Here is a 27,089-nt window from a genome sequence, read left to right as displayed (position 1 = left end):
CTAAGCACTCCAAAAATCCCCAAAGTGAAACCCTAGCTTCCCCACTCCAAATCCTTAGTCTAGGGTTGGGTTTGAGCAAGATCCCAGCAAGATTTTCTTTCCCAAGAGATTCACCAGCTTTGCCGAGGGAGCAAGATCCAAGCAAGATTTAAGCGATTGTTATCACTTTTTAAGCCATTGTGATCGCTTTGGCTGATCAGCAAATGAGGAGTCCAAATTTCTTAGCCTCAGTAGCCATGGACGTCCAGGCACCCCGCGCACGCGGGCAGCAGGAACTGCCGCAGCGACCAAGATGCTCATGTTTTTCCATCGACGTCGCGTTAGCTAGATGCTTCCTGTGCGTGAGAGCTTTTGGGTAAAGGGCTGCTCCATTTATGGCTTCATTATCACAATATTTCCCGATTAACAACGCCCACGCTTCTATCGCTCCTAGTAACAGATGAGTGGTGTCGGATCATGCTGTATGTGTTGACCAACCTTGACGAGGTGACACCGTACATGCAACAATTTATTCAAGAATTCTGGCGTCAATCAAGGGATATCACGGAGCAGGAATTAGATACCCTGCTCAAACAAGGTGTAGGAAATGGATCACCCAATTTTATTTCTTGGTTCAAACAGAAGGTACGGTCCAATCTAGCCCGTACTTAGCTTTTCACTCTAAGTTGTTTTTACTTAGTTTGTCCAATCGTACTTGAACTTGCAGGGCGTTAGCGATGCGACCTTGAGTGCCGAGTTGAGACAGGTGGCCGGTGGCTTTGGATATAAGGTCAAGTCATATTCTGGTTATGACGTGAACGGATATCGTTTTTGTACAAGCAGTCACGAGGATTGTCGACCCAATCGAAAGACCACAAATTCTGGGGTGTTTACTCCCGGCCTTGATGGGATTGAGTATTATGGAAGAATTGAAGAAATATACGAACTCAGCTACTATGGTTCGAAACGACTTAATCCCGTGATATTCAAATGTCATTGGTTTGACCCTCAAGCAATGAGACGGACGCATTCTAATGTTGGGCTAGTCGAAATTCGACAGGATTCAGTCATGACCATAGACGATGTCTATGTTGTTGCTCAACAGGCTATACAAGTTTATTATCTCCCATATGCGTGTGAAAGCAAAGAGCATCTTAAGGGTTGGTATATTGTGTACAAGACATCACCGCACGGTAGAGTACCTGTCCCTAACGATGATGATTACAACTTAGATCCAAACATATATGACGGAGAGTTCTTTCAAGAATAGGGGCTACAAGGGCGATTCGAGATAGAATTAACCGAGGCAAACGAAATGGAAGTTGAAGCAGTTGATGATGCGGGGGAGGAGGAAGAGGTGCAGAGCGTTAAGGATTTACACATGCTAGAACGACTACAAGTAGACAATGCAAATGAAGACACCGAGTCTTCTGATCTTATTGGTTACGACATGATTGATAGTGATGATGAGGACTATGATCCAGCTAATCCCGACTACGATGAATATTTTTAGTCAATGTAAGACTATATTATTACGTATTGATGTTCTATTTTCTTCATGTATTTATCTAAGTATGTATTATATAGCCCTTGGAATTAAAGAAGGTTTTTTGGCTGGCTGAGAGGTCCTGGCGGACTGTCCGCCAGGACTGGCGGACAGTCCGCCAGGACAGCTCGGGATCAGCCAGCAGAACTGATCATTTTTCTTTCATCCAAAGTATCTCTTCGTGGGCCCATCGTCTTATGTCCGTGGGAGGCTGTCCAAAACCCCCTATACCTCTTGGATGAAGCTCCTCTATCTCTATTCATCCACATAACACAACTCGATTTTCTTTATGTGTTTATCTTGGATGAAGCTCCTCTATCTCTCTTCATCCACATAATTCTTATGTAATTATGTTCTATTTTCTTTATGTATTTATCTAAGTATGTGTTATATATTTATCTGTACTAATTAATTTTCTTTTATTTGCAGGGGATTCACCAGAGATGGTGGGCCGCGGGATGAAGAAGAGTGTAGCGGCCCTTCACAAGAGGTTTTCGGGGGGGAGCAGTGAGCCGACGTCCGGGGCGGCTGAGGGACCGTCTTACAAGAGGAGGAGGGGAGTGGCAGGAGGGCGATGACACAGGCGGCGCCGGAGGAGGAGCATGCGCTCCCGGAGGAGGAGGTGCCTCCCGGAGGAGGAGGTGCCGCCGGAGGAGGAGGAGCAGGCGCTCCCGGAGGAGGAGCAGGCGCTCCCAGAGGGGAGGACGAGCAGGCGGACCAGGTGGTCCACCAGGAGGGGCCAGGGGACGACGAGCAGGCGGACGAGGAGGGCACGGAGGCCTCTGCTTCGTCAACCGTCTACCAGCGAGGTCCGGCGAGTCTCCCCCAGCGACCGATTCCTGAAGCAAAACGCCCGATCATAGCTCCCCAAGGGGATAAGTAAGTAAATTTACATGTTTTCAGTACATGTTCACGGTATAATTTCAATTTTGTGGTAGAAATTAAAATTTTTTGTCAATCACCTGTGCAGGAACTGGATAGTTGTGGAGAGGCCCGTTGGTGCTCACAGACGCCATGTGAATGGCATCTTGGGTCTTCTGGTTAGGGATCACTTCCCTGGCCTGGTCACGTTGGCCGGAGAGCCATGTCCGGCCTATACGTGGGAGCACTACCGGGCCGTCCCCGACATGCGGGATGTTGCCGGCAGACAGTGGCCCAACTTGGCTGAGCGAGTGAAGGGCGAGCTTTGGGTAAGTGATCAATATATCGCATTCGTTGCACATCCTTGAGAATATGATTGAAATAATGATATCGTGTTTATTGCAGGATTTCTACAGACTACAGGCCGGGATGGACGCGCAGGCGGATGTGGTTGCCGAGTATCGCTGCAAAAAGCTCGTTACCGACATGTTCTACGAGCAGCGCCTCCAGTCAATCATCAACTACCACGCCGTCGTCCTTGGACAGAAGGTCACCAAGGCGCAAGCAAGAACTATGACGTTGACTGAGGAGCAGTACTTGCAGGTAAATACCAAAATTTGATTTATTTGACCATTAAGTTGGCTTAATGTCCTCTACTAATATGTCTTCTACTTGATGTCATGTAGATGGTTCCTCATTGGTGTGCCCACTTTCCTGAGTGCTGGCAGCAGATAGTTGCTAAGTGGTTATCCGACGACTGGAACGCTGTGCACCAGGAGCGTCGTGAGCACCGTCTGACTATGGCCGGTGTGCCACACCACCAAGGCAACCGTAACCTGACCGAGTACGCCCAAGCATGGGTACGCGACTTTACTTATTTTGTGGTTATTCAACTATGCATGATTTCTCATCATCTTGTTTCTCGCAGTCGGCGGCACATGGAGGGCAGCAGTGCAACAAATTCATGGCGTATGCTCTATCCCACAAGGGTAAAGCGACATCCAGCGTCAGCTACAACGCGGAGGACGGGCCCGAGGCGTACAGCAACCCGAGCATCTATACTCGCCTCAATGAGTACACATCGATGGCGAGGGAGGTGCACGGCCAAGAGTACGATCCGACCCAGGAGGATCTTGACGCTGAAATTGTCATGAAGGTCGGAGGAGGAAAGAAGCATGGACGGTACTGGATTTGCGACGGCGCGATCGACTCCTCTTCTACTCCGACTCTATCTCAGATAAAAGCACGGCAAACGAGCTCGAGCGCAGGCATCCGACCTCGTCCGGACAGTTCGACGAGCCAAGTCCAGGCACTCCAGGTTGTTGCTTGTTCATACGTTTTTTATCTATTATATTACATAACTTAGCTTTTGTATTATTGTAAAATTGGGGTAAAAATTTTGCAGGCTCAGCTGCAAGAAGAGAGGAGAGAACGTATGGAGTTGGAGGCAAGGATGAGGGCGGAGATGGAGGCCGAGCGGGAGGCTGACCGACAGAGGATGGCGAGCATGTTCGCGTACATTCAGAGTCTTGGCGCAGCGACGGGTCTACCTCCGCCACCTCCCTTCGTCACCCCACCTAGACCACCCACCGATCCGTTTTCTACTTCAGTGAGTATGCAATGTTCAATATGTCGTTTATTTTGTCGTTTCACTCATACATTTCATCTATATGTTGCAGAATCAGTCGGCGGCCTCCAATGATCCGTATATTTCTCCAAATCAGACCAACCAGAACAACTAGCCACCTTCGGCATAGATGATGGAGTTATTTGCAATTGAGACTTAGCTAGACTGAATGCATGTACTTTGATTGTTCATTGTGTACTTTGTGATATACTTGGCTACAGTGAATGTGCCTACAAAGTTTGAGCCCCATATTGGATTAATTCTTGACGTCACTAGTTTTCGCGGGAACAATCAGGCCTGAGAGTGCCTGGCGGACAGTCCGCCAGACCTGGCGGACTGTCCGCCAGGCACTCTCAGGCCTGATTGTTACTGCATAATATAATCCTGCCTCTTTGCCGAGAGCCGCTGGGGGTAGCTCTGCATGCCCTCTTTGCCGAGTGCTATTGACCGGGCTCTCGGCAAAGAGGGCGTCCAGGGTGGGCGTTGACGCGGTCCTTTGCCGAGAGTCTTACGGCGACACTCGGCAAAGGATCCGTCCACGGTGGCGCGCCGTGACGGCTACTTTTCTTTGCCGAGGGCCGCTTTTGGCTCTCGGTAAACATTTTGCCGAGAGCCCGAGGAGAAGCTCTCGGCAAAGTATCCTTTGCCGACCCCGGCTTCCCCGAGAGCCCTTTGCCGAGTGGGGCTCTCGGCAAAATGTTTGCCGAGTGCCTTGACGTCTTTGCCGAGTGCCTGGGGCACTCGGCAAATCAGCCGCGTCCGGTAGTGCTTGGGCGCCTTGGGCCAGAAATCTGAGGCGCGGACCGGCTGGATATCCTGCTACCTCCCATGCCTAACTCTCTCTTCGCGGAGGTGCAGATTGCAGCCTATGATGGAGGTCTTCCACCTGAACTGAAACTGTTTATATTTCTTGTCTAAATAAACTGAGAAGCTTAAATCATGCGTGCAGGGAGGAAGGGGCGTAAAGATGTTCCACCAGACCCACCATCACTTGATTCACTGTAGTTAAGGAGCAACATGTTTATACAGCATCATGTAGTGGAGTCGTTTACATATACAGCCAGCGTTCACAGCTGGTCCATTGAACCATGCATGGTCAGAAGAATCATAACAATAAGGAGCAATAAAGAAAGAAAATAAGGACCAATTTGTGTGGCACCTAAAATTGAAACAAGTGAGTGCAAGGACACTAGCTAGGATGATTATGGCATATATGTGAGAATTGGATATCTTGATTTCTTCTTTAATTTCCTTTCATGTGCACATAAACACAAAAGCTGCTTATTTCATCTCCCATCTGCCACGCCTCCTTCCTAGGGAAATGAATTGATGTGTCTATGACATGTTGACCTGGGGCACATGTAGCATAGGTGATGCCAAATTTATTATTACAGAAAATTTCATGTGAATTAATTTCAGAAAATCATATAGTAAAATTATTCAAACCATTTTGGTATCTCTGTTTTTCCTCAAACAACTATCCAAAGTAGCTAATTCGGTAAATAAACAACATTTATCTTGGTCTCCTTGGTTGTGTCTAAGGAAAGTCAAGTCATTGGCTGAGCATTAAGGATGGTAAGGAGCAATATATGTGTTCTGTAGTAGTATTGTGCGGGTCTTCTTTCTTTGTCTGGTCTGCAATAACCGTCAGTTTCAAACTCTTTGTTTGGGTCCTCTAGTTGTTGCTTCTTATTGGTTTAGAGGGACCTATAGGTTACAGAGGGGGAGCTTCCAGAATTATTTAAGCTACTAAGGGCACCCGCAACCATAAACGTGAGTTGCTCTCTACAAGGCCGAGGTGTCAATGCCAGCTCAAGTTGTAGAAAGCACAAAAGACAATTGCCCTAACAGTTCATCACTAACACACAGCACAAAAGATCGCCGCCCCGCTCGCTCGAGCACATAGGGCCCGCTCGGCGTGGAAAGACGTGCTATCGGCACTTGCCAGGTTCAGCGACACCGTTCTCTCTTTCTTCAATTCTCTCGTCTCCACGTAAGCTAAAACGTGATGTGGATCCTTATCGTGAGCTCCTTATCGACCCGTTGCGGCTGCCCTAAGAATCATTTAGGCTACTAGGAATCACACTGGAGAACGATAAACCGTGCGGCTTGAGAAAAAAAAGTCATATCATGGATGAGCAACCTTGATACCATCTACCTACTCCTGGCAATCTTCCACACCAGCTGAATGTCCCAATGCCTCGTATTCCCATCTTTCAATTTTGTCACACAACCTAATCATCTTCCGCAGTTCCACCCATCCTAACACTGAAATAAAAAATAAGAAAAAAACAACAAATCAGAGAAAAAAAATTGTGTAGCTTGAATCATAGATGCAGGGAGAGACTTAAAAAATGAATAGAAGGACAGAACCCATCTCCTTACTTTTGTTTCAACATTTCATATATCTCGTTTGATCTCTAATCTTTCTGTCTAAATCTTTTTGATTCAGTGTAAGGAACAAAGAATGTACATCGTCGTGTGTTATTACCATAGTTTATATATATAGCCTTCCTACCCTATAGTTGATTAACCATAGTCAGAATCATATTTTCTTTTGTGTATCGTTTACTTCATATTGTACCTTCTCATCTACCGTTCTCAAAGAAAAATATCATATTGTTCCACTGTTCCTCCAGAAGGAAGAGCCATCAATACTCTGCAGACCAAGCATGTGCACTTTTCACCTCAAAAAAAAAAGAATAAAAAAAGAATACAACCACAAGCGTTAACCATGATTCAGATTTACATTTACAGGTCAGGATGTTGTTGGGCACATGGATACATGGATTTGTTTGACGGTTTTGCTATAATTTTCAAGCGCTAATTGAACTGTTCGGCAACGTGCTTGCTATGTCCATGGAGATCAAGGAGGCAGAATACTGGAGCGTATTAATTATTATTCCAATTGTTGCAAATTAAAGACACGCATGGAAATGAACATGCAGGAGCAGCCAGCACAGGTCTCCTTGTGGGTGTCAACTAAGCCGCATGGGCAGTTCTACTGCGAGACCAGGGGTGATGGCCGGAATGTGCCAACAGCTGCCTCCAGACTGATGGTCTGCGTGCATTGGTGGCTTCACGTACCAAGAACAGATTGAAATTAAACTGTCTCTGCAGACGCCAATCCGCTCCCTCGGCCGCCAGTTTGCTTGTGGCTCTCCGCCGCTCGGTACTGGTAACTAGATGGATGAAGAGAAGTGAACAAGTTACAGCTCCCCGATGCACTCTTCCTGCGCTAGGCGCCACAAGGCAGAGGCGGACAGCGTCCACCGAGTTGTAGCCCTGAAGCAGCAGACAACCTCGCCTTGGGTGCCATGGACCAGAATTGTTCGTGAAAGACCAGCTGAATATCCTGCTACCTCCCATGCCTACTCTCTTCACGGAGGTGATGCTGTCTGCAGACCACAACCCTATACTACCCATGCATAATAAAGATCTACCTTTCACCTGATCCGCCAATCCGCCATCGCCTGATTCATTGTAAGGAGCAAGATATATATATATATATATATATATGTGTGTGTGTGTATGTGTATATATATATATATATATATTTGTACACCATGTCACCATCATGTATTGGACTAGGCACTAGTTTATATATATATATATATATATATATATATATATATATATATATAGCCTGCACCTTCCTTGCTGCAGGTACACCATCATATCTCCTCCATTTATCATTTATTACACTGTCACTTTGTGGGAAACGGAGTGAAACACTGATCAGCTGATAGACTGTGGATTACCATGGTTAATTGTCCCATAAGTTTGACGCAACTAAGCTCACCAGTAATCTCGCTCTCTCACCTATTAAATATTCTAACACAACACTCTTAGTTGGTAGCTCTAGACATATTAATAAGGATACATACTTATCTTAATCTGGTTATGATAAAATTTAGTTAGAAATTACTCTAGACACTTTTTTCCTCCATATCCATAGTTCATTTCAAATTTACATCGCACCTTTATATGTATACATGGTCTACATGGTGGCAAAAGTTAGAATTTTCCATATGCAAGTATGCATACACACACACACACACACACACGGTCTCTGTTTGCATTTCATAGTTCACTGGAAGGATCAGGAAGACGTTCATATAATTCATTCATTAATGGAATAATATTCAGATCGGCGTCACAACAGAGAAGTATTTTGCAATACTTTTCAATTTGCTTGAACTGTTCAGTCACTTGCCTTGCTATGTCCATGGAGATCAAGCAGGCAGAATATATCGGAGCATATTATTCCAATTATTGCAAAGATACACATGGAAATGAACACGCATCAACAGCCAGCTTCCCTCTCCATAGTCGTCCACACACGCTCGCAGTTAGTCCCCAAAAGCTGGAATAAATAAAATAGAACCTTATTTTTTATCTTCTCTTCCACGGCTCATAGTTGGTAGCTCTCTAGATCACGGTTTAAAGGTCATCATGGATCATCAGGCCTCCTTGGCGGCGATGCTGCCGAGGCGGACGGCGTTGACGTAGTCCCTCGGGCTGTGCGACGCCAGGCCGGGCACCAGCAGACCGGCGGCGCGGTAGAGCAGCGACACGGCGCCCTCCCGGTAGTCCTTGCCCTCCTTGGCCCACAGGAAGGCGCCCTTGAAGAGGTCCCCCCACGCGTTGCCGTACATGGACAGCAGGAACCTCGGGTCGAAGTAGTTGGGGTTGGGCGCGTCCCCGCCGGCGGCGATGGCGGTGCCCTTGTACCAGCCGTCGAAGTAGACGCAGGTCCCGCCGTGGATGTACTCGGCGACGGGCGGCGCGTCGAACGGCACCCGCGGCACGACGTCGTACCGGTACACCACCCGGAGCATCTCGACGCGGATCCTGGCGCGCAGGAAGTCGGTGAACACCTTGTCGCCGACGCGCGGCTGCCCGTAGGTGATGACGGCGAGGAGGCGGTCCAGGACGTCCTGCTCGCCGTGGAGCGCGAGCAGCGCCGGGAAGATGGCGGCCAGAGCGCCGCCGAGGCTGTGGCCGGTGACCACGAGGGTGGCGCTCGGGTGCTTCTTGAGCTGCTCCTTGACCACCTCCCGGAGCTTGTAGTAGGCGAGGGGCTTGCCGGCGGGGGCGTTGGGGGCGGCCTTGGGGAAGGCCCGGGCGACGTCCTTGCCGTCCTCCTCCTGGAGGCCGAGTGCCTTGAGGAAGCCGACGTGGACGTGGCCCATGTCGCCCATGCCCAGCCACGAGAGGTTCACGTCCGTGGACCAGTCGCGCATGTTGAAGGGCTCCGTGCCCCGGAACGACACCACCACCACGCTCGCGTCCGACGCCTTGTCCGTCATCACGAACGCCTGCGTCGTGTGGTCGCCGACGAACTCTGATGCAAAATTGTTCATCAGAAATCAAATCCTACTAGGTAACTAATAATTTTTACTGCTAGCTTATTAGTTGCTGCTGCAGTTTACTTACTGTTCCAGCAGCTGTAGAACCCCACGAAGTTGAACTGCAAATTCAGACAGCAGCATCAGACACGGAAGATCCATCCATTAGCTTGCTATTAACAAATAAACAGATTTGCTCGTAGCTAGCTACTTGGATATGATATATTTGTTTATATATATAATCATATCTCGTGGATTAGACAGTCGCAGTTGTTTATTACGGATTAGCTATGTGCACGTTGGCATGGAGTCACTGTCACTGTTTGCATGCAACCGGCTGCTACTTGTGCACGTGATCGAACTGCAGATTGCGAGCGCTAGCGTCCATGGATCGACAGACGACTGATGCATGGGAAAGGCTGTCCACTTGTCCCAGAATGATTGGTGTCCTTGCTACACTTGGCAGCAGTAGTGTTGCCAGCAGTCGTCTTGCATAGTTGACATCTTGTCTACTTTGTTCGTCATCACTCATCAGTCATCACATAAAGGTTGTGAATATGAAAAGGATCATGCATGGCTGCTGAAGCTTTTAATCTGCTGCTGGACTTATTAGAACTACAATGTTGACCCATTTATTCTCTGTTCGATTTGGAGATCTTTATACCGTGTGTCTAGATCTGTACCTTCCAGACGTTTTTGACGACGTTCTCGATGTAGGCGGCGTTCTCGTAGGCGATCTTGGCGGCCATGACGGTGATCTCGAAGACGGAGAAGGTGCGGAGGCGGATGAGCCGCCCGTTCACGTACTGCTGCTGGACGAGCGGCACCGACGCGCTGCCGCACTCGCCGCTCTCCACGTCGACGTAATAGTCGTCCTCCCCCACCGTGGCTGCCGCCTTGCCGGCGCCGGCGGCGGAGACGCCCACCACCTGCATCCGCCTGTCGTCGGGGCCGCCGCCCGCCGGCAGCGGCTTCAGCTCCGTCCTCCCGTCGATCATCGCGATCATCGACCGGAAGTTGGGCGCCTCCCGGTTCAGTGGGATCACCAGCTTACCTGCCAGTGTGCATCGGCATTTCTTAATTTCATGCACGGGCGTGCTGTTCAGTTAAGAAATTTCATATTCTCTAAAAGCGTTTGGTTTGGTCTGATAGATCAAGCCATATGAGGTCATTCATGTGCTGAATTATTGTGTAGTTTATCATATGCAAGTGTGATGCATTGGGTAGAAGCAAGACAATATGACATTAAAATAGTGAGGGGCCGGTAGTTTCTATACATGAACTCGATCTTGTCCAAGACACTTGACAGAAAAGCTTAAAAGGGCAACCATAACAACTCAAACACAAATTAATGGTTAATTAAGGTTACAAAAAGAACCATGTGATGTGTGTATGGAAGCAAGAGACAAGCAGAACAAAAATGATTAAACTAACAAACGAAAGACTTGTCAAAGGAACTGTAATAAACAGAGAAACAGAAAGAAAAATGTTAAACTAACAAAAAAAAGTCAGCGGAAATTCAAAGATAAAGAAGAGGAATAAAACATAAATTAGTGGTTGAATTACGGTTACAAAAAGAAATGTGTGAGCTAATAGGAAGATAAGCAATAGAAAAAACGGTTAACTAACTGAAAAACTTATAACAAAGAACCATAATTAGTGTAGAGAGAAACATAAAGAAAAATGTTAGACTAGCAAATAAAATTCAAAAATGTTAAAATGCTATAACGAGAAGAGAAATACTAGGAAAACAAATGCTGAGAGGGAGAGGGAGAGAGAGAAAGAGAGAGACGTTCTGTAGTCATAACATATTGCACCGTACCGTTCAGTCAACTTTACCTTTGACAACGTGGGGTCAATTCCCCGGTACACGTTCTTACGGTCTTTGACTTGTTTCACATTTCTTTTGTATATGTAAATTAAGTTGAATTATGTCGCAAACCAGTTCGTAATTAAGGTTGATCATGTGTTCATGTGTATATATATGTGTATGCGTACATCTGAAGATGTTCAGGAAGATGCCCAGTATGCCATTGTTGAGGGCGATGAAGTTGAGGAGGAACTCGACGACGGCGCCGATCATGAGTGCCGGGTAGTAGGCGCCGGCGAGCGCCTTCTGGATGAGCTGCGTAAGCGCGACGAACCAGTCCCCCGGCGTGCTGCCGAAGTCGGCGGCGGTCTGGTCGCCGGCCTCCACGAACGGGTAGCTGGTGATCGGGCGCCGCAGGAACAGCATCGACAGGATGTCGATGAACCGCACCTTCTCCGACCGGATGATCAGCTTCTCCGCCCCCATCTTGGGCCCGCCGGCGGCGAGCTGCTGCTTCAACGCCACCATGATCGCCGGACGGCGATTACCGGTGCGCTCTAGCTGATAGCTAGCTACACCTAGCTAGCTAGTACAAAGCCCTAGCTGATTAAGCTAGCTACGTGTAACTATATGGTAGCTAGCAAAGTGGAAGGGCTCAAGCTGGCACGATGCTGAGATGGAGCGAATGGGTGCCTTTTTATAGGGCAAGAAAGAGGGCTGGGTTGGGCTGATACTGGACAGGCGGCGGACCGGCCGGGCTGGGCTGATGCCGGTCTGGGCCGGGCCATGGGCCAGGCTGTTTGATTGGTCTGTTTCTATGATTGGTTTTTTGGTAGGTGAAGGTGGGCTGTCTAGGGTTTACACACAGTGACATACAGTGAGTTGGTACTAATACTGGAGTGGCCAAGTCAGCAGCGTGGATCATGTGTTGTGCTGATTTTCCGGGGGTGGTTTACTGACCTCCCTGGACGCTAGCAGCTAGCTGATGGGATCTGCACTGAGATTGTTCATGTGTCGATTCATATGAGTCCTGACCTCGCCATCATGCATCAACTGTATGTTCTGCGTGCTATGATGCTCTTAGAAATATTATGTACAAGTCTTCTAGCTGATTTAAGGTAGACTTAAACCTCAGGAAACTAGGGCAGTGTATAAGTCTGCTAGCTTCATGAGTCCTGACTCAGCTGATACTTAAGGACTTGCCAGCAGTGTTAATGTACCTTAAATCTTGGCATAGTGTTCAGGTAAGTTTGGATGGGGGACCTCTCCAATTTATCATCTCTAGTCAAATTACTTGAGCAATTGTACTTGTGTAAAAAAAAAAATATGTAGATGGACCGCCTCACTAATTGGATGCTGCTTATTAGCTTAGCCAGTTAGCCCCGCTGTATAATATTAATGTATCATGTTGTGCCGTTTTTGTGTTATCTCCTCCAAAGATGATATGAAACGTGCCATTTCAGTGGAGACATCTCTTTAATACATGCATGTCCACGTAGGGCAATAATGTAGCTGTATCCCTCTACATGCATAGTAAAAGTTTTCTTCTTTTTTTTTTTTTGCCCCTCGGATCTACACTACTTGGATTTCACCACATATAAATTAACTCGAACAATCCAACAGGTGAAATAGGAGGAAAATAAATTTACTGGCTCCTTGTTTGGTTATTAGGCAGACTATATATATATATATCTAGCAGAGTCGATCAAAATTCTTTTTTTTCTCAGATTGCTGAAAATTAAGCAGTTCCATTTTTCCCAGTCAAAGATAATGATTATTATTTGACCATCACTGAAATACCCCCCCCCCCTGTTCATCCAAAAAGAAAGTTGGCCAGCATTATGAGCAGGGTGATGTATTCAATTCCTGTCAACATCATCAGTCAATACCTCCAGCTAATTTCATGTGGATCTTTAATCATCATTCCAATCTTCTGAGGGGATACGAATATAATATGTTTTAATTTGGGCCCGCCATGAAATGGTTGCAAGTTTATTACCATCCCCATCGTGCAGAGTTTGTAGAAAAAATAACATATACTTTCGTAGTGTGAGGTCTTCACCGTTCAGACTAGGTACCTTTAATTCCGTCTTGCAACTTTATCTAGTTAGGTAGCTTCCATCCATGCGAAGAGAAATTAATTAATCATTCATCGGAAATAGCTTTGGTTTGCAAATATTTTGCTAATCACTACATACGTGTATCAGTTTGTTCCAATGTTGTTTTAGTAATACGTTGAGGTGCTGTCTCATGATAACGTCATATATATGTTCGTTAGATAGGAACCAAATTTATCCATAGATTTGGAAAACCAAAGTCTTTCATTTTTCCTAGCAGAGCCGTACTCAGATGACCTCATAATAAGTTAATGGATTCGGTGCATGTACGTTTCACATATTAAGCAACGTAACTATACAATATAGGAGAGATTATCGGTCCTTATTGTCATTTACCCAACTACCCTGCTTAGGTAAGTAGGGCCTGATGGATCGGACGTCTTAAATCAGGAGAGTGTACGTCCACACATGCATTATTGTTATCCGAGGATGGCAACTTAGATCTATGATGCTCAACGCTGATCACATGCATGATTAAATAGAGATGGTATAAATCTGCAGTGCAAGAGCTCAACTGAGCGACGCACAAATAATTAATGACGAGGTGCGAAGGTAAACATGTCTAAAGATGCATGGCTGCATATATGTCGCAATCGAAAGAAGATGGCATGCATCATTGTCTGGGTTGTTCTTGTGGCAGGTGCGTTGCGTAATTGTGCTTCCGATAGTGTCCTTTTCAAGTAAAAACAAGGACTCCGAGTGACAAGTTGTAACTGGCATACTGTCGATGCATCGACTTTAGTTTCAGAAGAAGACATGAGCAGTTGAGCGCAACATGTGAAAGCGATCGCAATTTGGTAAGATAATGTTGCGGTCTTCCAATATTATTACAGATCATCTGGATTCCGATATGACTCCGATTGACGGATCAAGGAATTATTGCTTGCTTTAGTAATAATAGAGACAGAGATAGAGATATATAAGGACTAGATTTGCAAACAGTAAATTGTTAATTTACAGTGAGACAGAGTCTTCTAATTCACTGTAAAAATTGACAAATGGGCTTATGCGAATACAGCATTTATTATAGATCAGCCAAATTCCAGCAGGGTACTATGCCCTCTCCCACTATATGGATGTACATCGTACGTGGCTTTCCCACTAAATGGTTGCACGTGCTGTGTTTTTTGTGTCATCCCATCCAAATAACAATTTACGTACAATTTTTCTATAATCATACCATAAGTATAGATTTACATGCATACAACTATATATAGGCATGTTTTGTAACTGAAATGTTATAGTTTCCTAAATACACACACACACATGCAAGCTCTTTCTGAAAAAGTGGTTTGTCTGTTTCCATATTATTATATATACTCGAGGACTGTGAGGATTGTATGGAGAGCTTTTTAGGTCCTTCAAGATTCAATTGCAAATTAAATATTTTGTTTCCAGATCAAAATCATTACCACTGGTTTGTTTTTGAGAAATGTTACGAAGAATAATGTCCAATATATTTATACTATCTTAAGTTGTATGAACATGCATCTTTTTGACAAGTGTGTCTCAGGACCAGCAAAGGAACTAACCAGTATATATGTTCTTGGTTCGAGGTCGAGTGCATGTCTTGTAAAACTTCTGCTTCTTCTTGATGAAATGCTTGCCCAGGTAAGCTCTCAGAAAAAAATTCAAGGTACGTTGGAGGTCCTGCTTTGTTATCTTGGAGACCACCATGCATACATCCTGAAAAAATAAATAGAGCAACCTAAGCGAGAAAGGGTGAAGTAGAGATGGAGCATCTATCTTTTTCATAAAGCAACGACACAGTGTGTGCTGTAGAGAAAGGGCCACGAGGATCACGCAGTATGTTCCAATTTCAAGGCCAAATATAGAACGGCCAAAGCGTTATCCTGGACACCATGAATCGTAAAAAAAAAAAATAGGGCAACTAACCTACCTAAGGAGCAGGGGAGCAGATGGAGCATCTTTTTGGTAAAGCGAATGAAATAAAGTGGATGTACACACCACGGCGTGCGTGCATGATTGGCTAGCTGTATAGTTAGTAGCTACGTACGTCGACGGCCGGGCCGGGAGAGGATGGAAGATGGAAGGTGGTGGATGTGTCGGGTGCCGCCAAAAACCAAAGCTGTCCGATCCCTAGCCTAGAAGCCTCTCGCTTGCAGTCGTCGTCGTCGTCGCCGCCGCCGCCGCTGCATCCATGGATTGGCGGACCATCCATCCACTGCTGCTGCTGGATCGATGCTGGGATCGCATCTCGCATCGGACGCCGCTATCTGACCTGGCTCCCTCGCTCGCCAGATGGGTTGGGTGCGGCCGGTCGGCTAGAGCTGCTGCCTGCTGCATCCGTCCGATCCGCCGCATGGGCATGTACCATCATGCAATCCATTTGTTGCATTGTTGGGCCGTCTGCTTAAGCATGCAACCAATTTGTAAGTATATCACTTATAAATTGAATGGAAGTGTTATCTTATCCATTGATGAAGCAAAAAGCTCTGCACCGTCTCATCATTAGATCATGATCCAACTTTCACAGGAAATAATTTCAAACCAGTCTTTCATAATTCATACTAGCTAGAGGCGGACTGAGCTCGCTCAGTGGTGGGCGCTCCCGTCGTGGAGGCCACCTTCCTGACTCTGAACCTGGTGCGCCGTACAAGTCTGGTCAGTAGTGTATTGTCATCCTAATTAACTAGTCTGCTTAGGTAGGGCAGATGGTTGATCGAATCCCAGTAGTATCCCTCATGCAGTGTTATCCATCCAGATCGAGATGATGACATCGCCGATCAGTGCGTGATAAGATGGAGACGCGCGTATCCCACAGCTCTACTGAGATACTACGCAAATGAGTTGCTGTGTGGGTAAACAAATCAGAAGATGGGCCACACGCTACAATCAGGTTGATGGCATCACCGGACGCTTGTGCTAATGTGTCAGATAATACGATTGTGCTCCAAATTTCAGGGGATCAGCTAGCAACAGTGCCTTTTCAAGTGCAAACAAGGACTCCGAGTGACAACGTACTTGTGTAACCATGATCTACTACTACTGTACGTCGACGGTAACGTACGTCAGTACGTGTGCCATGCATGTATGAACGCATGTTTCGGAAGAAGACCATGTGAAATAATCTATCGCAATTTGCTAATTTGTTTGTAGATTATTGATGTCCGCTCATCCCAGTTACAGTATACACTATACATATGGCACTTTCCATCCATTTGGGAGCAAATGGAGAGGTTATGCCTGACCTTTCAGAGCGCAAGGGGTGTGTGTATATATATTAGATCTAGATATATAATAAAAATTATTTATCTAGAGAAGAAAAAACCTGTAATTTGGAATTAGGGGAGTAGCTACTAGCAGGCAGAAATATATTTTCTTTGCTTAAAAATCTGAGTTATTTGTTAAATTAAATCAGTTCTATCGACCCATTATATGACTCCAAAAACAGAGCTTGCTTCTTATAGATTCATCGCTGCTGTGATGGACCAATCAATCGGAGGACAACTGGGATGGATGCCGCCAAAAGAAGCTGTCCCTCTTGCCTGATCGCCCCTGCTGATACGCACAGTGCAGTGGGGTAGATCATGGAGTGGACCACTGTATAGCAGTGTGCGCGCAGCAGCAGCAGCAGCGTGAACGCAACACCAGTCGACGTCGTCGTCGCCACCAACGTCGTTGTCATCTTCCATGTGACAAGAAGGCTATGGTAGATGCACGATGCAGATCATTTTTTCTTCTAGAGGGAGTACCTACAGTCTACACGGCTAATCGATAAAAAATTCAGAGTATCTTTTCAACCCACTTAGGGGCTGTTTAGATCTGGAAACTAATTTTTAGTCCGAATCCCATCGAATGTTTGAATGACAATTAGAGGACTAAACATTAACTAACTATAAAACTAATTGCATAAATGGAGACTCATTCAGTAGATGAATCTATTAAGCCTGATTAATCCATCATTTGCACATGTTTACTATAACACAATATTGCCAAATTAGGGACTAATTAGGTTTAATGGATTCGTCTGGCGAATTAGCCTCCATTATGTAATTGATTTTATAATTAATTTATATTTAATATTTCTAATTAGTGTCCAAACATCCGATGTGACGAGACTAAAGTTTAATCCGGAGATCCAAACGGCCTCTAAAGTTTGTTAGTAGTATCACAAATGGAGGACCTTCATTGTTAATCTTTATGAGCCACAGAATTTTAGATGCTTGGTGTTGAACTACGTCTTACTGTTACTTCATCCACTAAGGATCTGTGGTCAATTTAGTTCTGTTGAAACCTGAACCCTGCATTATTCTGTTTGTCCAGAGGCCACGTCCAACGGTCTAGCTCGGAGCCAAGCTTATGTCACATATCTACCGATGCAGAAGGGAGAGAGAACTAAGCATCGCGCTAGCGAGCCATCAGTAATAGCCTCGCACGTTTTTCAACACTGGTCATGGGACCCACCCTCTCTAGCACACATCTACCAATGTCCATAGCACACATCTACCAATGTCCAGAGTATTGCAGCTTTCTCCAGTCTTGTTTGCATAAAATTTTAGTTCCATGGTATTGAATATTTAAATATCAATTAGAAATATTAAATATAAATTAATTATAAAATTTATTGCATAAATAGTGGCTAATTTACGAAACGAATCCATTAAATCTAATTAGCCCATGATTTAATAATATTGTGTTTGTGCTATAGTAAACATATGCTAATTATGGATTATTTAGGTTTATAGGTTCATCTCATAAATAAATCTTTATTTATACAATTAATTTTAAAGTTAGCTCGTATTTAATACTTTTAATTAATATCAAATATCCGATATGACTCCGACTAAAAAGATTTTTAGTCCCAGATCCTAGCACCTCCTCTCTGTACTTTTTTTTTTGTTTTTTCTCTCTCAGCTCCATATCAGCTAGCGATTTGGAAACCTTGTTGGAGGTGGCCTGATCGAGCTGATTCAGTACAGACTGACGAGTCAGACAGACTTTGACAAATGGCTGGACTGGACTGTACATGGAATTTTCACTCAAAAAAAAAGAGAAAAGCGACGTGACAATCGCTCCCGAGCCCAGCCCGGCAATCTCGGCGTAACTCGGCCCATATAATAGAGGCATTGGGTGGGTTCCACCGACGTTTTGTTCTCAGAGTTACGCGGCCCGTATCACACGTCGCACACTACTCAGCCCATGGCCCATATGTGCTTGCTGCGGCGGCCCAGTGGGAGGCACGTGTGCGTACTCAACACCGACCCTGGTAGTTTCCATCATATTTTCAATTTCTTCCATCCACGACGGCATGCTTTCTTATACTTCACGATTCATGAAAAAATAGAGCCGCGTTGAATATATTTGGTTCAATTAAAATTCCATTCGTATAGTACCCTTTTTTTACTTAAAAATATGTATGTTTCGTTTTCATCTGTTGGAAAAGTGTCATTTGCTAAAAATGACTTTTCATGATTTAGTGGCCTGTGTATTTAAATAGAACCATGTGCAACCTATGATAAGAACGTGCATCATCATTTTATAATCATTTTGAGTTAGTTTATTAGCAAGTTGTTTAGATGCCTCATGTTGTACTATATTATTGTTAATTAGCTCATGTCGGTGAGTATTTTCCAATTGACAGAGAAGACTCTTCCATGGACCACGCATTTAGTATATACAGAAATAATATATAATAAAAGCACGTGCATGGCAGCAGTGTCATATATGGCTCTGTTTGGATCAATCTGCCTGGAATTAGCTCCGTTGGACCAGCTAATTGAATAGTTACTAATAACTAATTAGAAGAGATTTAGCTACGCATTAGCTGATCCAGTTTGCATCCACCATAACTAAAATTAGCTACCTAGTAGATCCAAACATGCCCTATATCTCATTTGGAATCAATTGAACTCTTTGCAATGCCTGGTCTTGATCAAATATGGCATCATCCATTTAAATTAAGGAAATGTTAGTGTTTATCCACCCGATATCCTTTTTGGTATTTTTATTCGAGAATCATCCTTTTGGTATTTAAATTCTTTCCGACTCATCCATCCAAAACAAGGACGTATCACACGTAAAAAAAACCATGGTATTTCAGCTTGGTGGATGCCACTTCTTGCACTATAATGTTGTTGCACTAGGAGATCCGACTGTGCCACATGGCTTTGGCAAGGTGGCTGACTAGGATTTCACCTGATAATTTACTGGCTTTAATTTGGCAAGTTTTGGTCCTATTTTCATGAGAAAAAAAGGTTTTGGTCAATTTGGAGTTTAGAGACACAGAGAAGAACACACCAACCGACCAGGTCTCATTTGTTCGAGACATGATCAACACTAGCTATGTTTCCATGATCGATGGCAGCACAAGACATGTTTATATGGAGTAGCGTGCTCCAGATGCTTTTTATAATCAGTTTGAAGTTAGTGTAGCAAAATAAAGCAAGCTGCTTCCCATATGCTTAACACTAATACATCGTTAGCTCATGTCGGTGATGAAGCACGTGTTGAGTTGGAAATCTCCTGCGGCATTACTTGGCATCTTATTCTCTAGGGAGGCAGTGACGTCAGTCTAGAATACGCATTGAACACTAATCTCCCTTGTATTAAATTGTTCGTGGTAAGAAAATCATGTTCATAGAAAAATAATTTCTAAAAACCTTTTATCATCAAATTTATAAACTAATTCGTGTAAGAACCAATTCGTTAACCAAGAAAAGGAGGTTTAAAACGTTTACAACAAAAGAGCTGTATGTGTTCATCACAGACACACAGTTCCTTCACTCTCACTCCCAGTGCCATCTGACAAATTGGACTAAAACAAACTTATCTAACATTTATACAAGTATAGACAATCCAAGCCTTGAATTATTTCATGGAACATCCAGCGTAAATAGGTTAAGAAATGAACTCTCGTTGCAAGCCGTGTAAAGAAATCTCGTTATACAACTTGAATTTAATTTAGATGCAACATATGCCACGACATTTTTTGTTGGCCGTGATGCACGCATCATCTTTAAATTTTTCCTTTTTGCAATTTTTTCCAAATACTGCTAGAAAAACGATTTCCGTATTTCATCACTTATTTAGCAAATCTTAACAACATTTTTCGTTAGATACATTGTCATCAAATTTAGGGCCCTACTTGATGCCATTGTGGCTTACCAGCAGTATGTGCACAAACACGATGATCTCCAAAAATACCCAATAATTGAGGTTATAAACTTATAATCCAACCAATGGCGTGAACTTTTACTGTAAACTAGATGTTGCTCACTTAAAGGACATGGACCTCGCACGAATTTCACAGAAAATGTACTGGAGCTAGGTTGTCACCAAAACAAAATCATTATGCTTGTTTTATCAAACAAAAAAAACTCGTGATCAACGGCCCAATTAGGAGCAACTAGTCGATCATGGTGAGTTCATGAGCTCAGTTTGCAATGTGGTTCAACACATGCATGAAGCTCCGATTGCGGAGCCGGCAATGTTGGCACCGAACAGCCTCACGACGCGCGCGCCGCCGTCGTCTTTCCTCTTCCGCTTCCTGCACTCGATGAACATCCGCCGCTTGGCATCCATCTCCCCGTCGGTGCCGGAGGTGGAGGAGACCGCAGCCTGCGAGAACGCGACGGTGTCTCCGGCGGTGATGCCTTTCTCCCGGACGAAGCGGCTCCAGCCCCGGGTGAGCACGTAGCTCTGGCTGCTGCTCCAGAACGAGTACCGGAACCGCCACACCTTCCCGCCGCCGACGTCCTCGAAGGCGAGCAGCACGGGAGGGGCCGCGTCGGCGCCCTCGTCGAGCGGCGGGAAGTGCTTCTCGGCGTGCAGCTTGGGCAACACCAGCCGGTTGAGCCGGCCGACGTCGCTCGGCGTCACTGCCTTCTCGAAGAGCGACACCCGGGGGACCAGGGCCAGGGCGCGGTCGCCGGCACCGCCGGAGCGCAGCGCCTGCCGGAGCTCGTCGTCGTAGGTGTGCTTCCGCAGCATGTCGACGACCTCGCCCTTGGGCCGCGCGGCGAGGAACGCCATCTCGGCCGCGTCGGCGGGGCGGGGGAAGTTGACGGCGCCACTGCGGCCGCGGAAGCGGAGCGCGGCCACGTCGTAGGCGCGCGCGGCCGCCGCCTCGTCCGCGAACGTGCCGAGCCAGACGCGCGCGTGGCGCTCGTAGATCTGCGCGCCCCACCGCCCGTTGGGCTGCGGCACCACGCCCTTGTACCGCGACGACGACGACGACGACGAACGCGCCCGCGGCGACGCCGCCGCGGCCTCGTCGCCGGCCATCCAGTCCTGCTCCACCTCCTGCGTCGACGTCGACATGACGGCGAGCTCAGGCGCACAGACCACGCCGCTGGGCTCCACCGACGATATGCTTCTTGTTTGTGATGCGAGAGACCGAGGACATCAGTGCTCTCGACGGCAAAATGTCAACATGGGGTTGCGTTTCACGTGCTGTATTTGCAGAGTAAGACCGGGAGAGTTTACTTAGTGTTCTTGATGCGAGTGACGTGTAACGCACGTTTTCCGAGGTACCTCCTCCGTCCAAAATTAAGTTAGGTAAAGACATGATAGGGTAGGGTGTACCACCGAACTACCGAATACACCCTTGTCATAATTGATTAATTGTGGAGTTCGTACTAAACTACTAATAAGTCTTATCTTAGTATATAAATGTATAGCAGGGATAAATATTCTTCATGTCAAAATCCAAAATAAGAGGCTCGAAATACGACACTTGCCTCAACAAAGAAATATGTATCAATGATTATGAACTTATTGAGTCCTCCAAATATGTCAGAGTATAAAATTGTGGTAAAAGTTTGGGTTTTAAGGAGTTCAGCCAAAGTATACAGAAACCTGTTTGCGACTGAGTTGCATGGTCTTCATGGGAAGCTATATACTCTCTCTCAGTTTTTACTTACGCATCGTATTAGATTTGTTCTAAATCAAAGTTAGCTAATTTTGATCAAATCTATAGAAAAATATAGCAACAATTATACTATCCAACATATGTACTGTCAACGTATACTTCATGGTGGATTTAATAAAACAAATTTGGTATTATAAATATTATTATTTTTCCTATAAATTTAGTCCAAGTTGGTCATAAAAATAGAGGGAGTATGTATGTACATCGCATTGTGTAAACTGGAAAAGTGTAAATCACATAACTGAACGATGGACAGTATTTCTGCACTTGATTAGACCATTGGTCGGAGCAGAATTGCAGCATTTGTTCTACTTAGTACTAACTTTTTTTTACATCGCACTGGGTACCACCAGGATGGTTTTACTGACACTAGGCCCATCCTTGGTTCAGAATTGACACAAGGTTTCAGAGTACATAGATATAAAGATCCAGCAAAAGGCACCAGGTTAACTGGTTAACTACCATTGCACTGCACTCCAAAATAGATATTAGGCATATACCTCTGCCTAAGAATAACAAGTCTATAGGGCTGCAGTAGTCTCATTATAGGGCCTTGAATCAACCAGGATGGAACCACTGCGTTGAGCTCAAAGTCAACGCCTTTTCTTGCCCTTCGCCTTGCTTGCTTTCCACAGCTCCAGAGCATGCCGAACCGCTTCCATCATCTGCGCTTTCCGCCCCTCCTTGTAGTTCCACAGCTCAGGGAAAGGTTCCCTCCTGCCATTGCCCTCCTTCAGCTCAGTTAGCGCCTTTGTTACCGCAGCATAGGCTTCTTCACTGTGCTCCTTCAGTTCTTGGAGCTTCTTGTCATCCTCCCTGATTACTTCGTCCTACACAGGCATATACAGCCGATGCTCAATTGCTTTCAGCTACAAGCATGACAATCAATACCAAGATGAAAAAAGGCAAAGATTCTTACCAGCACATTCCCATTAACCATAATAACTTTGAAAGGATTCCATTCTGGATTTTTAATTTCATTCTGCCACTTTGAACAAAGGATAGCGCTTTCAGCTTCAGCATCCTCTGCAGCAAATTTTCGCTTGCACATGTTCAGAAATGCTTTGGAGCCAAGCTCGCCCATTCTCTTGATGCCTATCTGCGTCTGGGAACTAGTGGTGCCAGACAAACCCTGCAAAGCCTGCAATTGGGGCAAACATGAATTCTTATAAACAGCAAGTGCACACAATGAAACTGAGTGGTATGGTGTAAAAAGTATCATACATCTATCAGCACTTCTCGAGCTTCTCGCAACTCATCGCTGTTCTTGCTTTCTTTAGTAATTAAACTTTGGTTAAAGCTTTCCATATCGTTCATTTCAGTGATCTTCTCACTGAGCTCCTCTTTTAGTTCATCTATCCTCTTGCTGGATTCAGAATCTTCATCTCCTGGCTTCAGCTCCATCACTTGTAATTTTCCCATCAAGTGCTTTATGTCTAATTCAAGATTGAGCTTCTTTTCCAACTGTGTGCGCAACCTCAGAAGCTGTCCTAGAACAGCTTTTTTCTCTCTCTGACATTTCCTCATAGCAAAACACCCACAACCATGAGTGATTCAAAATAAAACAGCACACAAACACATCAAGGAAGCAGGGGCTAACCTTTTGTCTCTCCATAATCTTATTAACATTTTCATCAGCCTTCTGCTGCTCCACTGCGGCCAACCTAAGATGATTGGCTTTCAATGCATTCTATACAGAAAAAGACACATGTACCTTGTGTAAGTTATATGCATGAAGTTGTCTAATTTTCGCTCAGCATTCTGCTCCTATTACATTGCTAGATGACACTCAAAGGCTATCTTCATTCATTCACTATGACAATCAGAACATTAAAAGTTTTGCTCCATGATATCTAGCAACAAATGGTAGGTATCACACTGATGTTTTCTTCAAGCACAGAACATTGTGATGGTAGACCACTGATGGTCATCAACAGATTATTTTCATCATTTTAACATGTTGTCATAGGAGACAAGAAAACTAAATACATTGCACAAATTACCAAGCTGTTACCTAAATGTTTTTATTAAAAAAATGCGCTGCTGGAAAATGCAATCTCTCACCTTTTGCTTCTCTAACTCAAGCTCCCTACTGTTGCACTCACTCTGTGCAGACAACTCCTCAATGTGTTTGTTTCTTGTACAAAGCTCATCCATCATTCCCTGGAGATCGGACCGTAGCTTCCGGTTCTCATCAACTACTCTTTGTTTATTTTGTTGAGAAAGCTGTCGCATCTTCAGGATTTCTAGTGATAGTGAAATACAAAATATATGTCAGTATAACTTACCACTACATCTATATAATTAATCCAAATTGTATGCATAAATAACCAGATATTCTTGTGTACCTCGAGTATATGATTGCTCCAGTTGTTCCCTCTTCTGCATCAATGTGTCAAGCAATGCAGATCTATTGTTGCACTCAGACTCAAGTTTCTCTAAATGCATCTCCTTTTCTTTAACTTGACAAGCCAAATTAGCCATCAGTTTGTCAGTTTTATTTGTCCCGTCATTCTCAATATCACTGAAAGTTTTCAGATCACCATTTTTTCTCAGTAGCTCGCCTATTGCCCCAAGAGAATTGTAATCATCAGCCCTTGCCATCCACCCAACAGGCTCTGTACCTCCGCACTTCATTTCCTTCCAGCATTTTTTGCTGTACCCTTTCATTGTAAAGTGACTCTCAAAGGCCCGTGCGTTCCTAAAACCACTCCAGTCCTTCCCAAACTCAACAACAGCATCACGCGTGGGACTACCTCTGTTATAGACCGGATGCACCTTAACTGGATGGAAGGATGAGAAATGCTCCTTCAGCCTGTTCGCACTTTTGCCAAAGAATTCATTCGGCATATTGACTAGGATGCCCATCCAGGGCCAGACAAATTGCTCGTCTCTGGTATGTTGAGGAACCTGTGGATCCGTAAGCATTGGCTGCGACAGTGAGCCAAACGATGATTCAGCTGGCTTACTCTTCAAATATTTTGCAAGAGCACGGTGGTCTGCCTTCTCTTTTGCCTGCAGGTCACAAGCAGCCCCTACTCCCAAGGCATGCTGCAGCAGGTCATCTAGGCTGTATTCCTTCCCTTCATGTGAACAAAAGGGGCATCGGTACATGCCTTCCTCACTCATCACCTTTAAATTTCCTGATACCAGAAGCTCAAAAGTGCTGGCCCCATAAGCTTCCACTTCAGAATCTCCATCCGAGGTGTAGTCCATTGCAGAAGGCAAAGGAAAATACCAACAACCTTGAGGCCTGAGGGAGGGAAAATGCCAATTCCGAGAACGGGATCGAAATGGTTATCATCTCTCAATAGTACAATATGCTAAACAAGCATACATAAAAGAGGAAATACCACAACTACGCATAATATAGGACAGGACCAGTAAACAAATGTTGAATCGGCGTTTGAATCTTAATCAAATAGTTGAATATAGATTGAATCAGAGACTGAAACTTAACGTAAGAGATTACTACCCAAGTATAGCATCTTGCCATATCAGTTCAAACTTCACCAATCACAATAACACCACAATCTGATAAATACCTTACAGAAAAAGCCAATCCAACTCTCCTACCACCGTTTTTTGTTTTAACAACAACAAGGCATATCCAGTGCAATTAATGCATATTAGACTTGGTTAGCACAAAATTAAGCTACAGTAAGCTACCGATTTGTGAAGTGCACGAGGGTTGGGGTTTTATATCCTAGACAAGGCACCTGACGAATTCAAGAATAGAGCACCAAGGAAAGCAGAGCGCCTTGGAACCAATATGCATAAACTAACTCAACACGGGTAATGCACTGGTCTATTTCTTGGTCGTTTGTAAAACCCTCCTCCATCAATACAGCAATCGATTTTATCAATCTTTTGGAAAAATGGCATATTTGCCAGCATTGATCCAAGAATCGATGTTTGCATGCATAAAGAGTCGGGGGTATAAAGAAAAAGAGGGGGGGGGGGAATCGAAATACTTGATGATGAGGTGAGGTCCAAGAAAACCCCAAAAATGTGGTTTTTGTGGGCGGCTCCATCCACACCGCAAAGCACGCCGCCGGTTCGCTCGGGGACAAGAGCGGCTGTGAACCCGCGGCACCGCAGTCCGCAGCACAGGAAGGAACCAGATTTTCTTCAATTTTTTTGGAAACAAAAGGTGGAGAGAAAACCCCAAAATAAAGCTAGGGGCGTTCGAGGGTTTTGCTCGAGGGGGCGAAATGGATGTGGGGGAGGAAAAAGGAGGGTTCGCTGCAGCGCATTCTCACCTGGAGCGGAGCGGGGCGAAGCAGTTGGGGTTTCTTGATTGCGGCTGCGCTCCCGCTTGCTTGGTTACTTGGCGACGATCGCTAGGCTTGGGTTCGCCGCCGCCGGAGTGGGGAAGAAGGGAAAGCGAGCCAAGAAGCGAAATGAAGGAATCGGAGGCGTCCGCAGTCAAAACTCACTGAGCACAGAACGTGTACGCTGGCTGTGTGCACTTTCTAGATTAAAGAAATGGACAAAAATACTAGGACCCAATGTACAAGCTGAGAGGGGGCTAGCGAAAGGAATTTATGTGAGGCTTTGAATTTTAGTTCAGTTTTATTTTATTTTTTTGAAAAAGAATGTTTTTTGGTGGATGTGAAAATTGCAAGAAACTCATTTTGGAAGAAAATTTCAAGAAAGATTTACATCTATCGTTTGCTGGAAATTTACCTTACGCCTGTTTGGATACAAAGATTTTTTTAAAAAATCTTGAGGAAATACAATAGTTTGTAACATACTTTTGTTGCTGGAAAACTAAGAGGTCTTTGGATGCAGCATATATATACTCTGTACTTTTGAAAATCAGGTTCTGCTAAAACTTTAGACATTTTAGAGTTTTAGAAAGTCCATGAAGAATATTTTTTATTAACTTGCACATCTGTCGGC

The 27,089-nt window shown here is 44.9% G+C and overlaps 3 protein-coding genes across 3 annotated transcripts; all 3 read right to left on the bottom strand.

Moving 5' to 3' along the window:
* Positions 1–8,132: 8,132 nt before the first annotated feature.
* Positions 8,133–11,831, bottom strand: LOC112884092. Its single transcript, XM_025949415.1, has 4 exons — positions 11,363–11,831; positions 10,048–10,418; positions 9,453–9,486; positions 8,133–9,360 (listed from the first exon to the last, which is right to left on the bottom strand). The coding sequence occupies exons 1-4, from the start codon at positions 11,700–11,702 to the stop codon at positions 8,477–8,479; spliced, it is 1,629 nt and encodes a 542-aa protein (XP_025805200.1). The 5' UTR covers positions 11,703–11,831; the 3' UTR covers positions 8,133–8,476.
* Positions 11,832–20,662: 8,831 nt separating this feature from the next.
* On the bottom strand, positions 20,663–21,574 carry LOC112885111 (AP2/ERF and B3 domain-containing protein Os01g0141000-like). The gene has a single exon (XM_025950785.1). The coding sequence runs from the start codon at positions 21,572–21,574 to the stop codon at positions 20,705–20,707; it is 870 nt and encodes a 289-aa protein (XP_025806570.1). The 3' UTR covers positions 20,663–20,704.
* Positions 21,575–22,411: 837 nt separating this feature from the next.
* LOC112886662 (factor of DNA methylation 1-like) lies at positions 22,412–26,568 on the bottom strand. Its single transcript, XM_025952627.1, has 7 exons — positions 26,447–26,568; positions 24,533–25,437; positions 24,249–24,430; positions 23,785–23,874; positions 23,409–23,696; positions 23,104–23,325; positions 22,412–23,014 (listed from the first exon to the last, which is right to left on the bottom strand). The coding sequence occupies exons 2-7, from the start codon at positions 25,398–25,400 to the stop codon at positions 22,778–22,780; spliced, it is 1,887 nt and encodes a 628-aa protein (XP_025808412.1). The 5' UTR covers positions 25,401–25,437; positions 26,447–26,568; the 3' UTR covers positions 22,412–22,777.
* Between the last annotated feature and the right edge of the window lie 521 nt (positions 26,569–27,089).

The sequence above is a fragment of the Panicum hallii genome, chromosome 3 (assembly GCF_002211085.1).
Source record: "Panicum hallii strain FIL2 chromosome 3, PHallii_v3.1, whole genome shotgun sequence".
NCBI lineage: Eukaryota > Viridiplantae > Streptophyta > Magnoliopsida > Poales > Poaceae > Panicum > Panicum hallii.
This window is presented reverse-complemented; position numbering and strand designations above follow the sequence as displayed.